Source organism: Orycteropus afer, unplaced genomic scaffold, assembly GCF_000298275.1.
Source record: "Orycteropus afer afer isolate SDZICR_OR568_19922 unplaced genomic scaffold, OryAfe1.0 scaffold00684, whole genome shotgun sequence".
Classification (NCBI taxonomy): domain Eukaryota; kingdom Metazoa; phylum Chordata; class Mammalia; order Tubulidentata; family Orycteropodidae; genus Orycteropus; species Orycteropus afer.
The window spans coordinates 149,202-167,349 of record NW_006922271.1 but is presented as its reverse complement, the minus strand read 5'-3'; the positions used below and the strand labels follow the sequence as shown (position 1 = coordinate 167,349).

Here is an 18,148-nt window from a genome sequence, read left to right as displayed (position 1 = left end):
GTTGTGTCTTTTCACTATATTTATTCAGTGTATGCTGAGCAAATAATCTGAGAATCTGGACTACAAGAAGAAGAAGGTGACATCAGGATTGTAGGAAGACTCATTAACCCCCTATGATATGCAGATGACACAAACCTTAGTTGGCAGAAGTGAAGATGACATGAAGCACTTACTGACAAAGATCAGGGAGTACAGTTTGCAGTATGGATTGTACCTCAACATAAAGAAAACAAAAATCATCACAACTGGACCAATAGGAAATACTATGACAAATGGAAGAAAAACTGAAGTTGTCAAGGATTTCATTTAACTTGGATCCACAATTGATGCTCATGGAAGCAACAGTCAATAAATTAAATGACACATTGCACTGGGCAAATCTGCTCCAAAAGGCCTCTTTAAAGTGTTAAAGAGCAAAGAGGTCACTTTGAAGAGTAAGGTATGCCTGACCCAAGCCATAGTATTTTTAATAGTCTCATATACATGTGAAAGCTGGACAATGAATAAAGAAGATTACAGAAGAGTTAATGCATTTGAATTGTGGTGTTGGCAAACAATACCATGTACCATGGGCTGCTAAAAGAACAAACAAATCTGTCCTGGAGGAAGGACAGCCCGAACGCTCCTTAGAAGCAAGAATGACAACACTTCAACTTTTGTACTTTGGTCATGGTGTCAGAAGGGACCATTCCTTGGAGAAAGATATCATTCTTGGTAAAGTGGAGGGTCAGCAAAAAAATGGAAGCTCCTCAGCGGATGGACTGACACAGTGGTTGCAATGATGGGGTCAAGTGTGGCTGTAATTGTGAGAATGGTGTGGGGTCCGGCAGTATTTCATTTTATTGTGCATAGGGTACCTATGAGTATGAACTAACTTGATGGCACCTAACAACAACAACATTAGGTGCCAGATATTATTCTAGTAATGTGAACATAGAAGTAAACAAATAGACAAAACTCTGTCTTTATGAAGCTTACAATTACATGAAATAATTTAGGAAATTATATAATGTGAGACATTATGATAAATGCTATGTTGTTGTTGCTATATGCTGTCGAGTCATCTCTGACTCATAGCGACCCCTCCTTGGGTTTACGAGGCAGTATCGCTACAGAAGTAAATTGCCCATTCTTCCTTCTGAGGAGTAGCTGGTAGGTTTGAACTGCCAGCCTTCTGGTTAGCAGTGCTATGGAGAAGAATAAAGCTGGAAATCGAGAAGAAGACTGCTGGGAATGAGGGAGTTTGCTGTTTTCAGTGGGAGCCCTCTCACATCTAAAACTCAAACTGTGATTCTTGGCACAAAACATTTCTAACTGAAATGAGCTTAGACAAGTCAGGAGTTAGTCAAGTCCTGATGTATTGAAATCAGGTCCTGGTTATTTACTCAAAACTCACTGTAGACATGTTGGTGTCACATTGTGGTGTCTTTAACATGGACAACTTCTTACTTGCAGGCAGATAGTAAAGGTTATGCATTCCAGTTTCCATCCTACCTGCCTTAAGTACCTCAGGTTATGTGAATGTGTAAGTAATCTAATGGGGATAGCAAGCATTGAGATAAAAGGACGTGTTCGTGTTGTGAAAAGTCATACAGACATTGGGCCAGGGTGCCAGTGCTAAAACGGCAAGGAGGCCACATCTTCTGACCTCCTCTAATCCCACAAGAGGAAGACAGGGTTACCAGCAGTAACCCAAGGCCTATTACTGCAAGGCCAGACATGCTGCCTCCCTCCAGCCCTTTCTCCAACCGTTCCTCCCAGAGCACCCACCACCTCTCTCCTGGGTTCGATAATTCACTGCAGTGGCCACACACAACTCACAGATTATGAGGTTTATTAGGGAAGCACCAAGCTACAATTCGAGTTCAGGAAAAATGCTCAGTCTCTCTCTCCAGCCCACCATCCCTCAGCCAACAGTCTCTCACAGTCTTTTTCCCAGCAGTGCTGGTCCCTCGGTGTCTCACTCAGCGATGCGTATCTCTTGTGTCTCTTTCCCAGTAGCATGTGTCTCTTTCAGCAGCACGTCTTCCTCCACCAGCAGTCAGAGAGAGTTCTGCCTCTAGGAGACCTCCTTTTGAGCCCGGCAGAGTGGCCAAACTAGCCAATCATAGCATCAGAACTCTAAGTACCTGAGAGAGAGTGGGCACCTCCCAAAACATTGTTTTGTGTCATGCCCAACAGAAATACTCCAGGTGGACAACTTCAGCAATCAGGAGCTCCTCAGTTGCTCACAGAAAATCCCACCTTGGAGTTTACAAAGACTTATGGGTAGAAAAGCCACACTAAGTAATTTACTACACCACAGCCAGTAAAGGTTTTCCATAGTGGAGTGACAAGATAATAACTTGAAGGAGTGAAGATGGATTAAACACAAAAATTAGTCAAAAATCTAAACAAGGATGATGGCAAATTAAACAAACATGTTGAGACCTGAATATACTGAACAAGTTTCTAGGCAAATATTTTTTTCAAATGAGCTGAAAGCACATAAACTCCAGAAGACAGGGGTTTTATTTCATCTATGATATTTATTCTAAAATACTCTAGAACCTATTTTCAGACAGACCGTGATATTTGTACAGCAATCTTGGGTGAAAAAATGAGACTGTTCAGCGTAGTGCAACCAGCTTGGACACTGAGACCATCCTGGACCCATGGTGTGCCCCAAAGCCTGTCATAATTGACATGTTGGCCCACCTGAAAGCTAAGCTGGCATGACAGGTACACTGTTAAGAGAAGGTCTGAAAATGCTTGAAAAGAGAAGGTAGCCTATCACCAAACTCAAACCCATTCAGATACAAAGTTGAAAAGAAGTTTGCAAAATAGACTGAGAAGGAGCATCCAGCCAAGGAGGAAGAAAACCAAGAGTATGTGAAGAGTAGAGATTAGACCTCATTCTTCCGTTTCTCAACAGATACTGAGCATTGGTGACATGTCAAGTTCTGCTGAAGATGCTTGGAAGGAAGGTTGGGCAATCTACTTCCACAGTGATACTGCTTCGGAGCTAAGTAGACAAAGGGAGGTGCTGAGGCTAGACATCAGGATAAGGAGCTGTGGTTAAACAGCAGTATGGGGTCCAAGGTAGCCCCTGGTGAGAAGGGCTAAGGTTACCCTTCAGAAGGAAAAGAAAAGAAAGGTGTTCAGAGTTCAGAGTCAAGAAAGGCAGGAAGGGACTTTCTCAGCAGAAAATGGACTTTACAGCTTCTCTTATCAGTCCCCATTTCCTGACTTGACTTACTTTCTCTCCCACTTTCCACCTTCCTGGAGACCCTAAGTCTCCATGACTTGCTATTTCCTGCTCTTGGCTGGTGGCTGTGGCTTTGAATGGTGAAACAAGGCACTATGGAGGCAGCTAAGGCATGCTGAGCAGGCACCCTTGAGACTGGACTCACCCTTCCAGTGCCTGAGGATGTCCCTATCAGAAAGACTTGGCCAGAGCTCAGGGCCGGGAGCTAGAAGTGCCAGGAAGTGACTGATTTGATTGCAGGAAGGGATGATGAGTGAAGAGTTTAGAAGGAAGGCTAAAAGACGATTGAGTGATGGGCAGAAAAAGAAATACAGAAATAAAGGAAGCACATCAAAGAGCCTCATGGAGACAGAGAAACTGAGAAGACAGTGAGGGAAAACATTAGGGAACGTGTGGAAAGAGGGAAATGGAGATAAAGGGTGGTGCAGTGCCTAAGACATTTGACTGCTAATCATAAGGTTGGCAGTTCAAACCCACCAGCAACACTGAAGAAGAAAGCAGGGCAATCTATTTCCACAAAGATTTACCACCTCAGAAACCCAGTGGGGGTTGCTATGAGTCGAATCAGTCAATGCCAATGGATTTGGTTTGATTTTTGGTTTTGGGGAGATCAAGAGTGAAGACAGAGAACAATGGAGATAGGCAAAGGCAGAGAGAGAGAGAAAGAAGAAGATAAAAAGGAGGAGGAGAGGAGAGAAGAGAAGAAATGAAAGGAAAGGAGAGAATAAGAGAGAAAATGCATTGTTATTGAGAGACAGGGACAGAGACAGACTGAGAGGCAGAGAAATAGATAAAGACACAGAGAGAGTGGCAAAGATATTCTGAGAGACAGAAAGCAATGGAGAGAAATAGAGACAGAGACAAGCTATGTTGTTATGTGCCGTCGAGTCAGACCCAACTCATAGTGACCCCTCCTTGTGTTTCTGAGGCAGTATCACTATGGAAGTAGATTGTCTCATCTTCCTTCCCAGGAGTGGCTGGTGGGTTTGAACTGCCAGCCTCCTGGTTAGCAATCAAGTGCCTTAAGTACTAGGCTACCAGAGACAAACTATAGGGGAGGAGATTGAAGGAGAAGGTCACAGTGAAAGAAATGATGAGAAGAGACCAGGTAGGGTCTAAGGTTCAGAAGGATACACACACAGCAAGGAGTCCAGCCCAGGAGCTGGAGTGGCAGGATTTGAGCTGGAATCTGTTTAGTCAGGAAAGGGCACCAGCATTAGGAGCCACTTTTCTTTGACATTTGATATTCAAAACACCAAGTTCATCATGAGGATAATCATCAATTTATATTTACATAACTCTTGGTTACAACAAAGCACTTTCTAGTTGGCAGTGAGGATGTTTGCAGACTGAAGTATGTGGAACAGGTGCTGATTCTCAATTGCTGGAAATTTCCTTCTTCAAAACAAGCTGCTTGCTTTTGTCGAATGAATGAATGAATGAATGTGTCTATGACTGAAGTGGCCACACAGGAAGTGGTAAGAGTGTGAGCCTCAGACTGCATGCCTAACCTGGCTCTCCTTTGCCAGCCTGAGCCAGGTCTGCAGCTGCCGGAAGATCTTCTGTAGATAGGTGGGGGGAATTTTGAAAGTCAGACACCAGTACCAGGAGAGGGCAGAGGAATATAAATTAACAAGCAAACAAAATGCAGATTATCCAGAGGTTTTTCTTCCGCTCACCTGGCGTGCTAGGAGGAGGCTGGGGGAGTCTGAGGGTCTCTCAGGTGCCATGTCTGAGCAGTGGGAGGCATTAGGGATGAGAATGACTGACTTGAAAGGTCCCAAGGACTCTGTTACACTCAGCACATGCCAGGGGTCTGCATCCCCTGAAAAGAAGGGAGAGGATGGTGTGTTGAACTGGGGAGGGGTAGAGGCTTAGGCTGGGTTCTGGTAGGATGCTCACCATTAATTAACAGCACTTGGGTGGCCCTCAAGGTCTGCCCACCATAGTAGGAATTTGTCTGGGCCACGGCCTTGGCTACTGATGAGGGTGAGAGGCCAAAAACCTGCTCACAAAGACCCAGCTGGGAGGGCAGTGCTGGGAACTGGGAGAAAGGGCATCCTGGGTCTTCACAGGTGATATCTGTGGAGTAAGATACCTATAAGTATGAAAATTTGCCAGCCCTCCCTTCTCTTCACTCTCATTTAATAATCATTTACAGAGCTCCTCCCAGTGATAACTAAGAAAACCCTTGTCCTTCCTTTCAATGAACTCACAGTCCATTGAGAGAGACAGATACACCCCCAGTCAGTGACAGCTTATGGTGATCAGAGCTGTGATGGAATAAGACCAGGGGTCAGGGATCCCAGAGGGAGCATGAGGGGCTCAGGAAGGAAGGGCATCTTGCAATAAATAAAACCTTAAGAAATTAGTAGGAGTGGGCTAAGCCAGGAGAGAGAAGAGCAAAAGCATAATAAATAGAAGAAATAGCATGTGCAAAGGTCTAGAGGTAAGAGGCAAACTAGAGTGCTAAGGCACAAATTGGAACACGTCTCCCCTGCTTAAAATCTATAGTTCTCATGTGCTTTCAGGGTAAATCTAACCTTAGCCTCACATTCATTCCTCCCTTCATCTTTTATTAAGCACCTATTATACACTCTGGTGGTGTGGTGGTTGGGGCATTTGGCTACTAGTCAAAAGTTTGGTGGTTCGAACCCCCAGCCACCCTGTGGAAGAAAGATGAGGCAGTTTGCTTCCACAAAGATTTACAGCCTTGGAAACCCAATGGAGATTGATATGAGTTGGAATCAACATGATGGCAGTGAGTTTGGTTTTTGGTTTTTATATGCTCAGTTACATGATGGGCAATATTGGGCACACAGTGACAATCAAAACAGCCCCAGCTTTGCTGTCACAGGACACAGGTCCAGAAGAAGAGATAGGTGATACAGAATGTATGATGACAGACTGTGGGAAGTGCTAAGGAGAACAAGGAGATATTGTGTGTGTGTGTGTGTGTGACTAGACTGAGAGATCAGGGAAAACTTCCTGAAGAGGGGACATCTTGTGTTCAGACTTGAAGATGAGTAAACTGTGTCACGAGGGGAAGATGAGTAGTCCAAATACAGGGAACAATGTGTGCAAAGTCCCTGAGATGTTAGGAAGACTGACTTATTGGAGGGTTAAAGTATGTAACCAAAAACCAAACCAAACTCACTGCCATGGAGTCAATTCAGGCTTATAGTGACCCCCTTTGGGTTTCCAAGGCAGTAAACCTTTATGGAAGTACTGAGTTCAGCTTTTCTTCACTCAGGCAGCTGCTGGCTACTGAGACTAACAAGTCCAAGGTTGAAAAGTGAAAAGGCACAATTCTGATGTTACCAAACCACATGGCTGGCCATTAAGTCAAGTCCATTGAAAATCCCAAGGTTGGCAGAGCATGGCAGGCTGCTGAACAATGACGTGACTACACGCAGGGTTCAAGCATGCCAAAGCTAGAGACCATTCCCCAAGGCTTTTCTTTATATGCAGAAAGCAGACCACAACCCAAAGGTAGCTATTCAGCTGCTCACAGTAGATTCCATCATGGAGTTGATTACCAGTCTCATCATGGGAATACTACATTAGCTGCCTGAGTGAAGAGAAGCCTCTAGTTTCAGTGGGCTGGGAGCAGGAGGCAAAGCTGCAGTCCAAGGTTGAAGGGCCTTCACCCAGCCCCTAGAGCCGGGCACTTTGAACTCAGACTTAAAGCCTCCAAACTGTAAGAGAATAAACTGTTTCTTCAAGCCATCCCATTTGTGCTATTTTCTTGTCAGAGCAGCACTAGGTGACCAGAACACCCTGGGATGAGGACAGAGAAGGAGATAGGATGAAGAGAAGATGATGCATATTGAGGCCTGAGTGTGTGTGTGAGGAGGCAGGGGAAGGCCAAGCACATACACACTAGTATGGCTCTCTATCCTCCAGTGCCACACAAGCAGCCCATCCAAGGCCCAGCAATTGGGCCAGTTTTTCTATGTAGTAAGTCCAGACCAATAGTGAGATGGCCCATCTGGGCACAGAACAGGACATACATTTTGGGAATGGATGTTGGACCAGTCACTCACAGAAGCCGAACTCAGTACATGTCTGGTACAACCACTGCCGGTCACCCACGCCGGATACTTGAGGTTCTGTGTCCCTCAGCTGTGCCACTGTCTCTGCTCGGGAAGTGCTTAAACACCTCTCTCCCAGGCTGTGCATGACAATCTGAGGACAATATACACACATATGTACATACATATTCTGCTCCCCCACCTCTAGTCTAGGCTAGGGTCTGGAGACTTGGATCCCCACCAGTCAAAGATCATAAGTCAAAAGGATGGGTTCCTGGGTTCTTTGGGGAGTCAGAAGTCACAGGATATGGGTTCCAGGGTCCTTGTGGATTAGAGTACTGTATGAACTGGGATCCTATGACCTATGAGTCCTTGAGTTAGTAATAATGTCTTGGACTCAGTTTCCTCATCTGTACCAACACCCAAAAACCCACTGCCATCCAGTCAATTCCCACTCATAGCAACCTTATAGGACAGAACAGAACTGTGGTTTCCAAGGCTGTAGATATTTATGGAAGCAGACTGCCACATCTTCCTCTCTCAAACGCTGGGAGTGACCAGTAAGTACCAACCACTGACACTTTTGCAGCCAAGCACTTTAAACACTGAGCAACCAGGGCTCCTCCTCTTCGTAAGTGGTGATAACGGTATCTATCCCCCAGAACTACTGTGAGAATTAATTAAAATGACATAGGTTAAGTACTTAGCACCAAACCTGGCCCAGAGAGTTGACAGCTGGATTCCATACCAGGGGGCCTGGGTCCCTAGAAAAGGTCTGTCCCCAAGGCTACATTTTTCATTCATTCTATAAATAATATTTGAGCACTTGCTATGTGACGTTGTCAAGGATTTCATTTCACTTGGATCCACAATCAACAACTATGAAAGCAGCAGCCAAAAAATCAAACGATGCATTGCATTGGGTAAATCTGCTGCAAAAGACCTCTTTAAAGTCTTAAAAAGCAAAGATGTCACTTTGAGAACTAAAGTGCACTGGATTCAAGCCATGGTATTTTCAATCACCTCATATGCATGAGAAAGCTGAACAATGAATAAGGAAGATCAAAGAAGAAGCCTTTAAATTATGGTAAGGAAGAACATTGAATATACCATGGACTGCCAGAAGAATGAACAAATCTATCTTGGAAGAAGTACAGCCAGAATGTTCCTTAGAACCAAAGATGGCAAGACTTCCTCTCAGGTATTTTGGACATGTTTTGAGGGGGGACTAGTCCCTGGAGAATATCATGCTTAGTAAAGTAGAAAGTCAGTGAAAAAGAGGAAGACCTTCAGTGAGATGGATTGACACAGTGGCTGCAACAAAGGGCTCAAGCATAGCAAGGATTGTGAGGCTGGCGCAGAACACAGCAGTGTTTCCTTCTGTTGTACATAGGGTCGCCATGAGTCCGAACCGACTCATGGTTCAGACTTAAAAATAACAACTATATAACTATAGCAACTGCTGCAGGCCCAGGGATGATGAACAAATAAGCAACATAAATGATCACAGATAAGATAATATAATCATAGACAATAATTATAGCCAATAGTTAACATTTGCATACTGAAAGCCAGGTTCCCTGATGGGCTCTTTACATACTCCATTTCACCTTCCTGAAAGCAATGTGTCATCCATATTTTACAGATGAGGAAACTAAGGCTCAGAGAGGACTGTCACTTGCCCAAGAGCACAAAGGACACCAAGCTGAACCCTCGTCTGCGGACTCGTCCGGGCTGCACACCTCACCTGCGTTGCCTGGCGCAGCCCTCGATAGGGCGCGGTGCGGCTGCGGTTGCCCCAGCCGGCGAGGAGAAGTCCACAGAGCTGTCGCACGCTCAGTGGCGCCCCCGCCTGGCCGTTGTACTGCACAGCGCCCCCCACCAGCGCCTGTAGCGCCTCCAGCAGCTCCGCCTGGTCCTCAGCGCGGGTCAGGGGTCCGCACGCGCCCAACTCTGCCTGCAGCGCCTCCTGGGCAGCCCCACCAGCGCGCAGCCGCCGCTCCACCTCCGCAAAGGCAGCGGATGCCGCGGCCCAGCACTGCAGGGAGCGAGAGGTGGGGTCATCCAAGACCGTGGTCGAGGCCCACGGTGCCCACCTGGGTCTTCTCACTTCTCTGGGAGCTCAGACTCCACCCGGAACTGCCCAACCCAACTCACGCCCAAGGTACCGCCCTTTTTCGTGGTCCCACCCCACACTGAGCCCCACCTTCCTCATAAGATTAGTCCTTCTGCTGGCAGCTCCCCTTCTGAGGCCAGCCCTCCGGCCCGGGCTCCTCTCACTATGTTGCCCCACCCCCCCATTCCTCCTCAGAGCCCACCTTCTTGAAGACCCGCCCACCTCCCGGGGCTCCCACCTCCCGGGGCTCCCACCTCCCACCTCCCACCTCCCACCTCCCACCTCCCACAGGCCCTCCTTTCTTGCAGGCTCTGCCTTTCTTCTCTGGCCCCTCTCCCCGACTTCCACGACCTTTTCTTGTCCTCGTCCCCCTCGGACTAGGCCTCACATCCTACCTCCGAGGACCCGCCAATTGCCGTACTCATTAAGCTTCTGGACACCACCTGTGGACGGACCGCAGGTGACGGTATCAGGGGACTAACCACTGGGACCCTCCTCCTCCTTCCACATCGCCTCCCGCCCTTCTTACATTATTGTATTCCGAGAAATCCAGCACCGCGCGTAGAGGGGCCGAGGAGGCGACAGATGCGAATATGAGATGGGGGAACTGACGGAGGAGAAAACCATCAGGTCGGGGGTTGGGAGACTGGGACCCTCGTACCCTCGTGCTCCCACTGCACCCTTCTGCTGCTTGGACTGGTACCCCGGGTGTGTCACGCACTTGTTGAGTGATCTCAGACAAACCCCTACCTTCTTTGCCTCGGGTTCTTGTGAAGTTAGTATATGTAAAGTTTTCTGGGGTGGGAGGAGGGTAGGGTGTTCCTGTTATTTGAGATGGGGACCCTGGAGTCCTGTCCCCTACCCCCAGCCCACCCGGGGACCTTGAGCCGGGCCCAGGCGGCCAGGGAGCCAGCATAGGAGCCTCCGAAGCAGATCCAAGGGCTGGAGGAGGAGAGGTTGAAGAGGCGGGAGAGTGCGAGGTGGGCAGAGGCCAAGTCAGCCAACCTGGGATCAGAGGGGAAGATGGGTTCGTCCTCATCCCTGGGAATCTCTGAAGATCCCCCTACTATACAGGCGGGAAAACTAGGGACCTAGAGACATGAATAAGGGGAGTCTGACAAAGAAGACCTCAAGGTGCAGGAAGAGGAGGAGAGCAGGTCCTAGCCTAGATAGAAAGTAGGTAAAGCTTTTCTGGGGTGGAAGGAGGGTAGGGTATTCCTATTATTTGAGAAGAGAGAGGCACAAATAAAAATGGAAGTAGATGTGGAGATATGTCTAACATCCTCCTTCCATCCTAAGGACTTTCTCTTCTACCCAGCTTTCCTGAAATGGTTTGCAGGTTGTGTCATCCTGGTGCAGTTTGAAACTAGTTTAGCTTGTGGGAAATATTGAGACACAGAAAGAAAGAGAAATAGAGGCAATGAGACACAGAAGAGACAGAAATATAGAGACAAGAATGAGACAGACAAGGAGAGAGAAACGGAGACGCCAAATGGAGAGAGAGACACACCAAGCAGGAGAGAGAGAGATAAGTGCCCTGAAGCACAATAAAGCAGACCACATCAAGAAAGGAATGGTAATGCTGTTGTTGGTGGATGTTTATATGAATAGAATGCATTGAAAAAGGGGAGGGAGGGAGTCATGTGACTATCTGGGGGAAGCCCATTCCAGAGACAAGAGTTCAAAGGTTCAAGACAGAAATATGTCTCTAAATCTGAAAAACATAAAGGACCTCATTGCAACTGGAGTCCCATGAGTGCAAGAGAATGGAGGTCAGAGAGTTAACTGGAGGGCCAGAGCCAAACAGATCTATGGCCAGTGTAAAGACTTTGAACTTATTCTGTGTGAGATGAGAGACATGAGATAGATTTGAGCTAGGGAGGGTCACAGTGTAGTTTCTAGTCTAACAGGAGCACTCTGGCTTCAGTGTGGAGAACAGACTAAAGTGGGCAAGGGCAGAAACAGGAAAACCAGGGAGGAGACTGTAATCCAGGTAAGAGATGCTGATGGTCTGGACCAATCAGCCGCAGTGAGACAGTAGCCTACTTCAGACAGTGAGCCAGAAACAGACAGGCTACAGTTTAAGAGACAGATACAGACAGGGAGAGACACAGGCAGAAAAAGAAAAAATAAATCACTATGAAAGACAGCAGAAATCAGAGGGAACCAGAGGTTCAGAGATTGCCTTTGTGCAATGAGAGAGAGAGAGAGATATAGATGCAGAGATGTTAGGATGTTGACATCCTCAATTCTGTGGCCCCAAAGACTTTCCCCATGCTCACTCACGCATGACGGCTGGATAAGAAGCGGAGCTGAGCCATGTCCAGGCCCCCGGCAGGTGTACTTAGTCCATAAAATCTGTGTTCCAGACCTACTACCAGAGCCCCTAAGGCTGGGGCCAGGGCTGCAGGGTGACCTGTGAAGAGTGCAGGAGATGGGGGGAGATGCAAGCTGGATGTGAGACCCTGCAGGTCTCACAGTAGTATAATATGCAGCTCCCCTTTCCTGGCCTCTACCAGCTTCCCCAGCCATGTCTTTCGCCTCTTACCTCTCATCACTGAGCCAGGCCCAAGGCTGCCCTCACCTCCCAGATGCAGGAATATGGGTCCATCCTGGCCAGCCCAATGTTGGTCATTCACCCAGTACCGCTAACAGGTGGCATGGGGAGAAAGAAATGGCATTGTGAGAGTCCTGATCTATTCTCACCTCCTAATTCTAGTCTCTCACCCAGATGAATCTTTCTTTAGATACTTAGTAATGTGTGAAATGGGCTTGCTTATTTATGTGTCACTTCCTTCCTGTTTATCTCCTCTTCTAGAATATAAGATCTATGTTGTTGTTATGTGCCGTCGAGTCAGCCCCGACTCATAGCGACCCCTCCTTGGGTTTCCGAGGCAGTATCACTACGGAAGTAAATTGCCCCATCTTCCTTCCGAGGACTGGCTGGTGGGTTTGAACCGCCAGCCTTCTGGTTAGCAGTCAAGTGCCTTAGCCACTATGCTACCAGAGCTCCCATAAGATCTATATCAACAGGTATTTCTATGTTTTTACTCACCAGGGTGGAGGAGAGTGTCTGGCACATGATAGGTACTTGCTATTTATTGAAATAATAGTTGTAGAATGAATAATGAGTGCGTATAGATTTAGGAATAAGGCCTAGGTGGGATGATCTTTGGAGACGGTGTATGGAGTGGGCACTGAAAGATGGTGAGTTTGTTCATTCATTCAGTAGATATTGAGTGCCTGTTTTGTAACAGTCCCTGTAATAGGAACTGGGAGAAGCAGCCAGAATCAAAACTAGGCAACTGCTGTCTTGGAGATCACAGTTTAGAAGGGGAGGAGATAGACAATAAACACTCAAGCAATAAATACAAATACAGCAATATATAGTAAAATACTTCTTCCTGGTAATGAGTACCAGGAAGAAAATAACAGGGTAATGGAGAGGGACTAAGTGTGTATAGGGGCTGCACAGAGAGGTCAGGGAAGACCCTGTGCAAAGGGGATATTTGAGCTGAAACTTGAAGGATGAGTCAAAGTTAGCCATGGGTAGATAATAGAAAGTGCACATCAGATGAAGGGGACATCAAGGACAGGGTTCTGAGGTGGGAAAGAGTTGGCATAGACCAGGAAAAGGAAGTGGCATAGTGCCTGAGGCATTTGGCTGCTAACCAGAAGGCTGGTGGTTCAAACCCGCCAGCCACTTCTGGAAGACTGGGCAATCTGCTTCTGTAGAGATACTGCCTTGGAAATCCAAGGAGGGGTTGCTATGAGTTGTAATCGACTCAATGGCAGTGAGTTTTTTTTTTTTTTTAAAGGAGTACACATATGTGGGCAGGGAGCTCTGGTAGTATAGTGCCTAAGGCATTTATTTGACTGCTAACCAGAAGGCTGGCGGTTCAAACCCACCAGCCACTCCTTGGAAGGAAGATGGGGCAATCTACTTCTGTAGTGATACTGCCTCAGAAACCCAAGGAGGGGTCGCTATGAGTCGGGTTCGACTCAACGGCACATAACGACAAACAACAACACACATGCGGGCAGAGTAAGTTTGGAGTTGGTGGTGAGGAGTTGGGCAAGGATGAGTTTAGAGAAGATGAGGTAAAAAGAGAAGGGAAGACAGGGAAAGAAAGTGTATGTAGACTGATGAACAGAGCGGAGACACTGAGGGGTAGAGAGCTCTCAGTGATGGATACTGAGGGACAAAGAGGAGATTGAAGGATAGAGTGAAGAGGAGACTGATGGTCAGTCTTGGAGAAGACAGAGGAGACAGTGGACTTTCATCTGCTGTTGGTCTCACCTGCAGGAAGGATCGTCTGTCTGATGCATTGAAGGGGTCCAGTGGCTGCTCCAACCAGCCCTCTTTTGGGAAAGCCACAGCACCTGGACCCAGGCTCAGCCCCAAACTTGGGCCAGAGCTCTCCTGAAGCTGCTGAGTGTGCTTACCCAAGCGTCTAAGAAGAGAGGCTGTGGGACATGGAGGGGAGAGAGTCAGCCCAAGCCCTCTTAGCAGCCCCTGTCTGCCTTCTCATCCTCCTCTTACCTGTATCTGCGAGCCCCAAGAAAGAAACCAGGAGCAGACTGCCCAACCAGAGGGCAGGCCCGATGGCCATGCTGTCCAGTCCTCTGTGCCAGGGCTTCTGGTGCTCTGTTCTTCCCTACCCACTGGGGGCCTTTATCATGTTTGCAGAGACTGGGCTCTAAATCCATCATCTTTCATCAGGAGATCAGGTTTGTTTTCAGACACCTCTAGGGCAGGTCAAGCGTCTGTAGGAACTGCTACAGCAGGACAGGGACGCCAGAGTCTGTGTGGAAGCCTGCTGACGCAGCACCAGAGTATCCAATTTCTTCTCTCTACCCGTGGTTCTCCCCTCTCTCTGCCTCTCAGCCTTCCGTCCCTTCATCCCTTACTATCCCCTCACCGTCCTTCAGTCTTCCCTCCCTCTTTACCTTAGATTTCCCTTTTCTATGCTTGGTTCTCCTCTCCACTCCCCTTCAGTCTCCATCTCTCCTTCAGTCTCTGCCTCAGTACCTCTTGGACCCTCAGTTGCCCACTTACTCTCAGTCTTCCTCTCTCTGCCCCTCAGCATAGCTTCAGTACCTGTACTTGCCCTAATACTCAGTCTCTTTTCTCTGTTCCTCGGCCCCTCCATCTCTTTCAGTTTTCTCCCTGCTCTAGTTTCTCGATGTCCTGCAGTCTCACCCTGACTATTTTCTGTTGTTGTTGTTAAGTGCCGTTGAGTCGTTTCTGACTCATAGCGTCCCCATGCACAGCAGAATGAAACACTGCCCGATCCTGCGCCAGCCCCACAATCCCTGCTATACTTGAGCCCATCATTGCAGCCACCATGTCAATCCATCTCGTTGAAGGCCTCCCCCTCTTTCGTCGACCCTCCACCCTACCAAGCATGACATCCTTCTCCAGGGAATGGTCCCTTCTTACAACATGACCAAAATAGGTGAGACGAAGTCTGTCCATTCTTCCTTCCAAGGAGCATTCTGGCTGCACTTCCTCCAGGACAGATCTGTTAGTTCTTTTAGCAGTCCATGGTACTTTCAGCCAGCACCATATCTCAAAAGCATCAACTCTTCTTCGGTCTTCCTTATTCATTGTCCAGCTCTCACATGCATACGAGGCAATTGGAAATATCATGGCTTGTGTCAGGCGCACCTTAGTCCTCGAGATATCCTTGCTCCTCAGCACTTGATACAGTTCCTTCGCGGTTGACTTTCCCAATGCTACACGTCATCTAATGTCCTGACTGCTGCTTCTGTTGGCATCGATTGTAGAACCAAGCAACGTGAATTCTTTGACAACTTCAATCTTCTCTCCATTTATTGTGATGCTGCTCATTGGTTCAGTTGTGAGGATTTTTGTTTTCTTTATATTGAGACGTAATCCATACTGCAGACTGTATTCTTCAACCTTCATCAACTATTTTCTAGTTTCCCTCTTTTCTGTTACTTATCACTGCCCCCCACACTTCTGACCTATTATCTGACCACTTTCTTTAGACCCCTTTTGGTTCTTTGAGCCCACTAGGCTTGCTCCTGCCTCAGAAAGTTTCACTGTTCCCACCCTTTATTGCTATTGCTCCATAAATCCACATGGCTCACTTCCTGACCTCAATCAAGTCTTTACTCAGCTATCATCTGCTCAGAAAGGTCTTTCATGGGCACCTTTTTAAAAATTGCCAAACTTGTACCTTCCTCTAGTCCTCTTCTTTCTTCATTCTTCTTCATAGCACTTACCACTATCAGATATATTATGCATGTTTTATTTTTTTATGTGGTACATCATCTGTCTCCCTGACTAGAAAGTAATCTCTATGAGGGTTGTGTTGTTATGTTGTTATGTGCCGTCGAGTCAGCCCCGACTCATAGCGACCCCTCCTTGGGTTTCCGAGGCAGTATCACTACAGAAGTAGGATTGCCCAACCTTCCTTCCAAGGAGTGGCTGGTGGGTTTGAACCGCCAGCCTTCTGGTTAGCAGTCAAGTGCTTTAGCCACTATGCTACCAAAGCTCCTAAGAGATGGCCCATCTACCTGGCGGGGAGCGGCCAGTAGGTTTGAACCACCAGCCTTGGGTGTGGCAGCTGACTGCCTGAGGCCCTGAAGTAGGGGTTTTTTATCTCTTTCATCCATTGCTAAATGCCTAGTTCTTAGAACAGTGCTGTGGTGCAGTGATTACTTAATTTGAGCCTTCTAGCCATGGTCCTTGTGACTCCCATACAATGATTGAGTGGGACTATGCAAATAAGGTGCCAGTGGCCCACTGAGAGGATTGTACAGTTTGTTGCTAATGCAAATAGTGTGTGTGGAGCCTGTGAGGGTTAAGATATTGTGTCAACTTGGTTAAGCCATGATTTTCAGTAGTTTGGCAGTTATGTAATGATGTACTTTGGACATGCTATCAGGAGGGACTGGTCCCTGGAGAAAGACATCACATTTGGTAAAGTAGAGGGTTAGTGAAAAAGAGAAAGGCTCTTTTTTGGATTGACACAGTGGCTGCAACAATGGGCTCAAACATAGCAACAATTGTGAGGATGGCTCAGGACCAGGCAGTATTTCATTCTGTTGTACATAGAATCACCATGAGTTGGTACAAACTCGATGACACCTAACAGCAACAACAAATATAATGATGTCATAATTTTCCATTTTGTGGCCTGATATAACTATCATCCATTTTGTGATCTGATGTAATTGTCCTTCATTGTGTGATGGGTTGTAAATCCTAATTTCTATGCCTGTGGTTATGGTCCCATTTTGGAGTGAGTTGTTGTTATGTTAGTGAGGCAGGATTAGAGTGGGATGTATCTTGAGTCACTACCTTACTAGAAGATGTGACTCAAGTCGTCACCCTTACCCCAGTCATCACCCTTATCACTTTATTCAAGTCATACCCTTGCACCGCCTTGCAGTAAGGGGAGTTTCCTAGAAGATATGGTCTGCATCCAATATATATATGAATGCTCTGGCAAAGTACCCTCTCTTGCTCTGGATCATGCACCTAGTTCATCATCATCTAATCACTGGTTCTTGAGGCAGCATTCTGTTGTCTGACCTGGTAATTTGGCTTTGTCAACCTCTGCAACCACGTGAGTCAGGAGAGCCTCCAGCCTGACAACTGACCCAGGGATTTGACACTTATCAACCTCCCCATCTGTGTGAGCCATTTCCTTGATGGTTCATGAGTTCTGTAAGACAGTGAAGCAAATTACAGAACCCAAAGACAGGAGAAGAGTATTGAGGGGAGGAGGAGGAGTTGATATTAGAGATAATGGAGTGGTATACCAGTTTGGGAAAAGTTGGACATTTGGGACATCTTTGACCTCTGCCTTGTAGTAACCAGCTTTGTGCTGATCTTTCTAAAAGAAACTTATTCATCCAAGTGTATATACTGGGCAATTATTAAATATTTGTTGAGTGAATGAACAATCCATCAACTGATGTTGCCAGCTCTACTTTAAATATAGATCCAGAATCTGATGACTTCTTACCATTTCTATTGCTGCTGTGTTCTTCTGAGCCACCATCATCTCTGACTTGAAATGAATATTCATATTGCAGAAGCTTCTTAGCTGGTTTCCTTGCTTCTCCTCACATTGTCTATAATAAAAAAGACATGCAGTAACAAATGCTAGGAATGGAAAATGGAAAACTCTTGAACTCATTATTTATAATGGTTTTATTGAGGTATGATTCACATATAAAATTCACCTGTTTTTAAGTGTACAATTCAATGACTTAGTAAATTTACAGATTTGTGGAACTATCACCACAATCCAGTTTTAGGACATTTCTAATCACCCCAAGAAAGATCCTTCATACCTATTTGCAGTCCATCTCTGTTCTCACTCCCAGCACCAAACAACCACTAATCTTCCTGTCTCTATGGATGTGCCTTTTTTGGACATTTTGTATAAGTGGACTCCTACAGTATTTGCTTTTAAAATATCTGGCTTTTTAAACTTAGCATCATGTTTTTGAGGTTCATGCATGATGTAACATATATCAGTACTTCAAATCCTTTTATTACGAAATAATATTCATATATTCATATATATACACACATGTATATATACATATACATATATTCATATTCGTATATATACACGTGTATATATACATATACATATACATACAAAATATGTATAATACATACTGTGTGCATGTATATATTGTTGTTGTTGTTGTTATGTGCCGTCGAGTCGGCCCCGACTCATAGCGACCCCTCCTTGGGTTTCC

At 46.4% G+C, this 18,148-nt stretch overlaps 2 protein-coding genes across 2 annotated transcripts in view; both read right to left on the bottom strand.

Moving 5' to 3' along the window:
• LOC103210983 overlaps positions 1-18,148 on the bottom strand; it is a 652,718-nt gene that overhangs the window by 566,964 nt on the left and 67,606 nt on the right. The window lies entirely within an intron of this gene.
• Positions 4,741-14,010, bottom strand: PRSS16 (serine protease 16). Its single transcript, XM_007956890.1, has 12 exons — positions 13,941-14,010; positions 13,698-13,864; positions 11,946-12,045; positions 11,684-11,813; positions 10,279-10,402; positions 9,927-10,004; positions 9,793-9,840; positions 9,029-9,319; positions 7,294-7,435; positions 5,150-5,329; positions 4,927-5,072; positions 4,741-4,809 (listed from the first exon to the last, which is right to left on the bottom strand). The coding sequence occupies exons 1-12, from the start codon at positions 14,008-14,010 to the stop codon at positions 4,741-4,743; spliced, it is 1,545 nt and encodes a 514-aa protein (XP_007955081.1).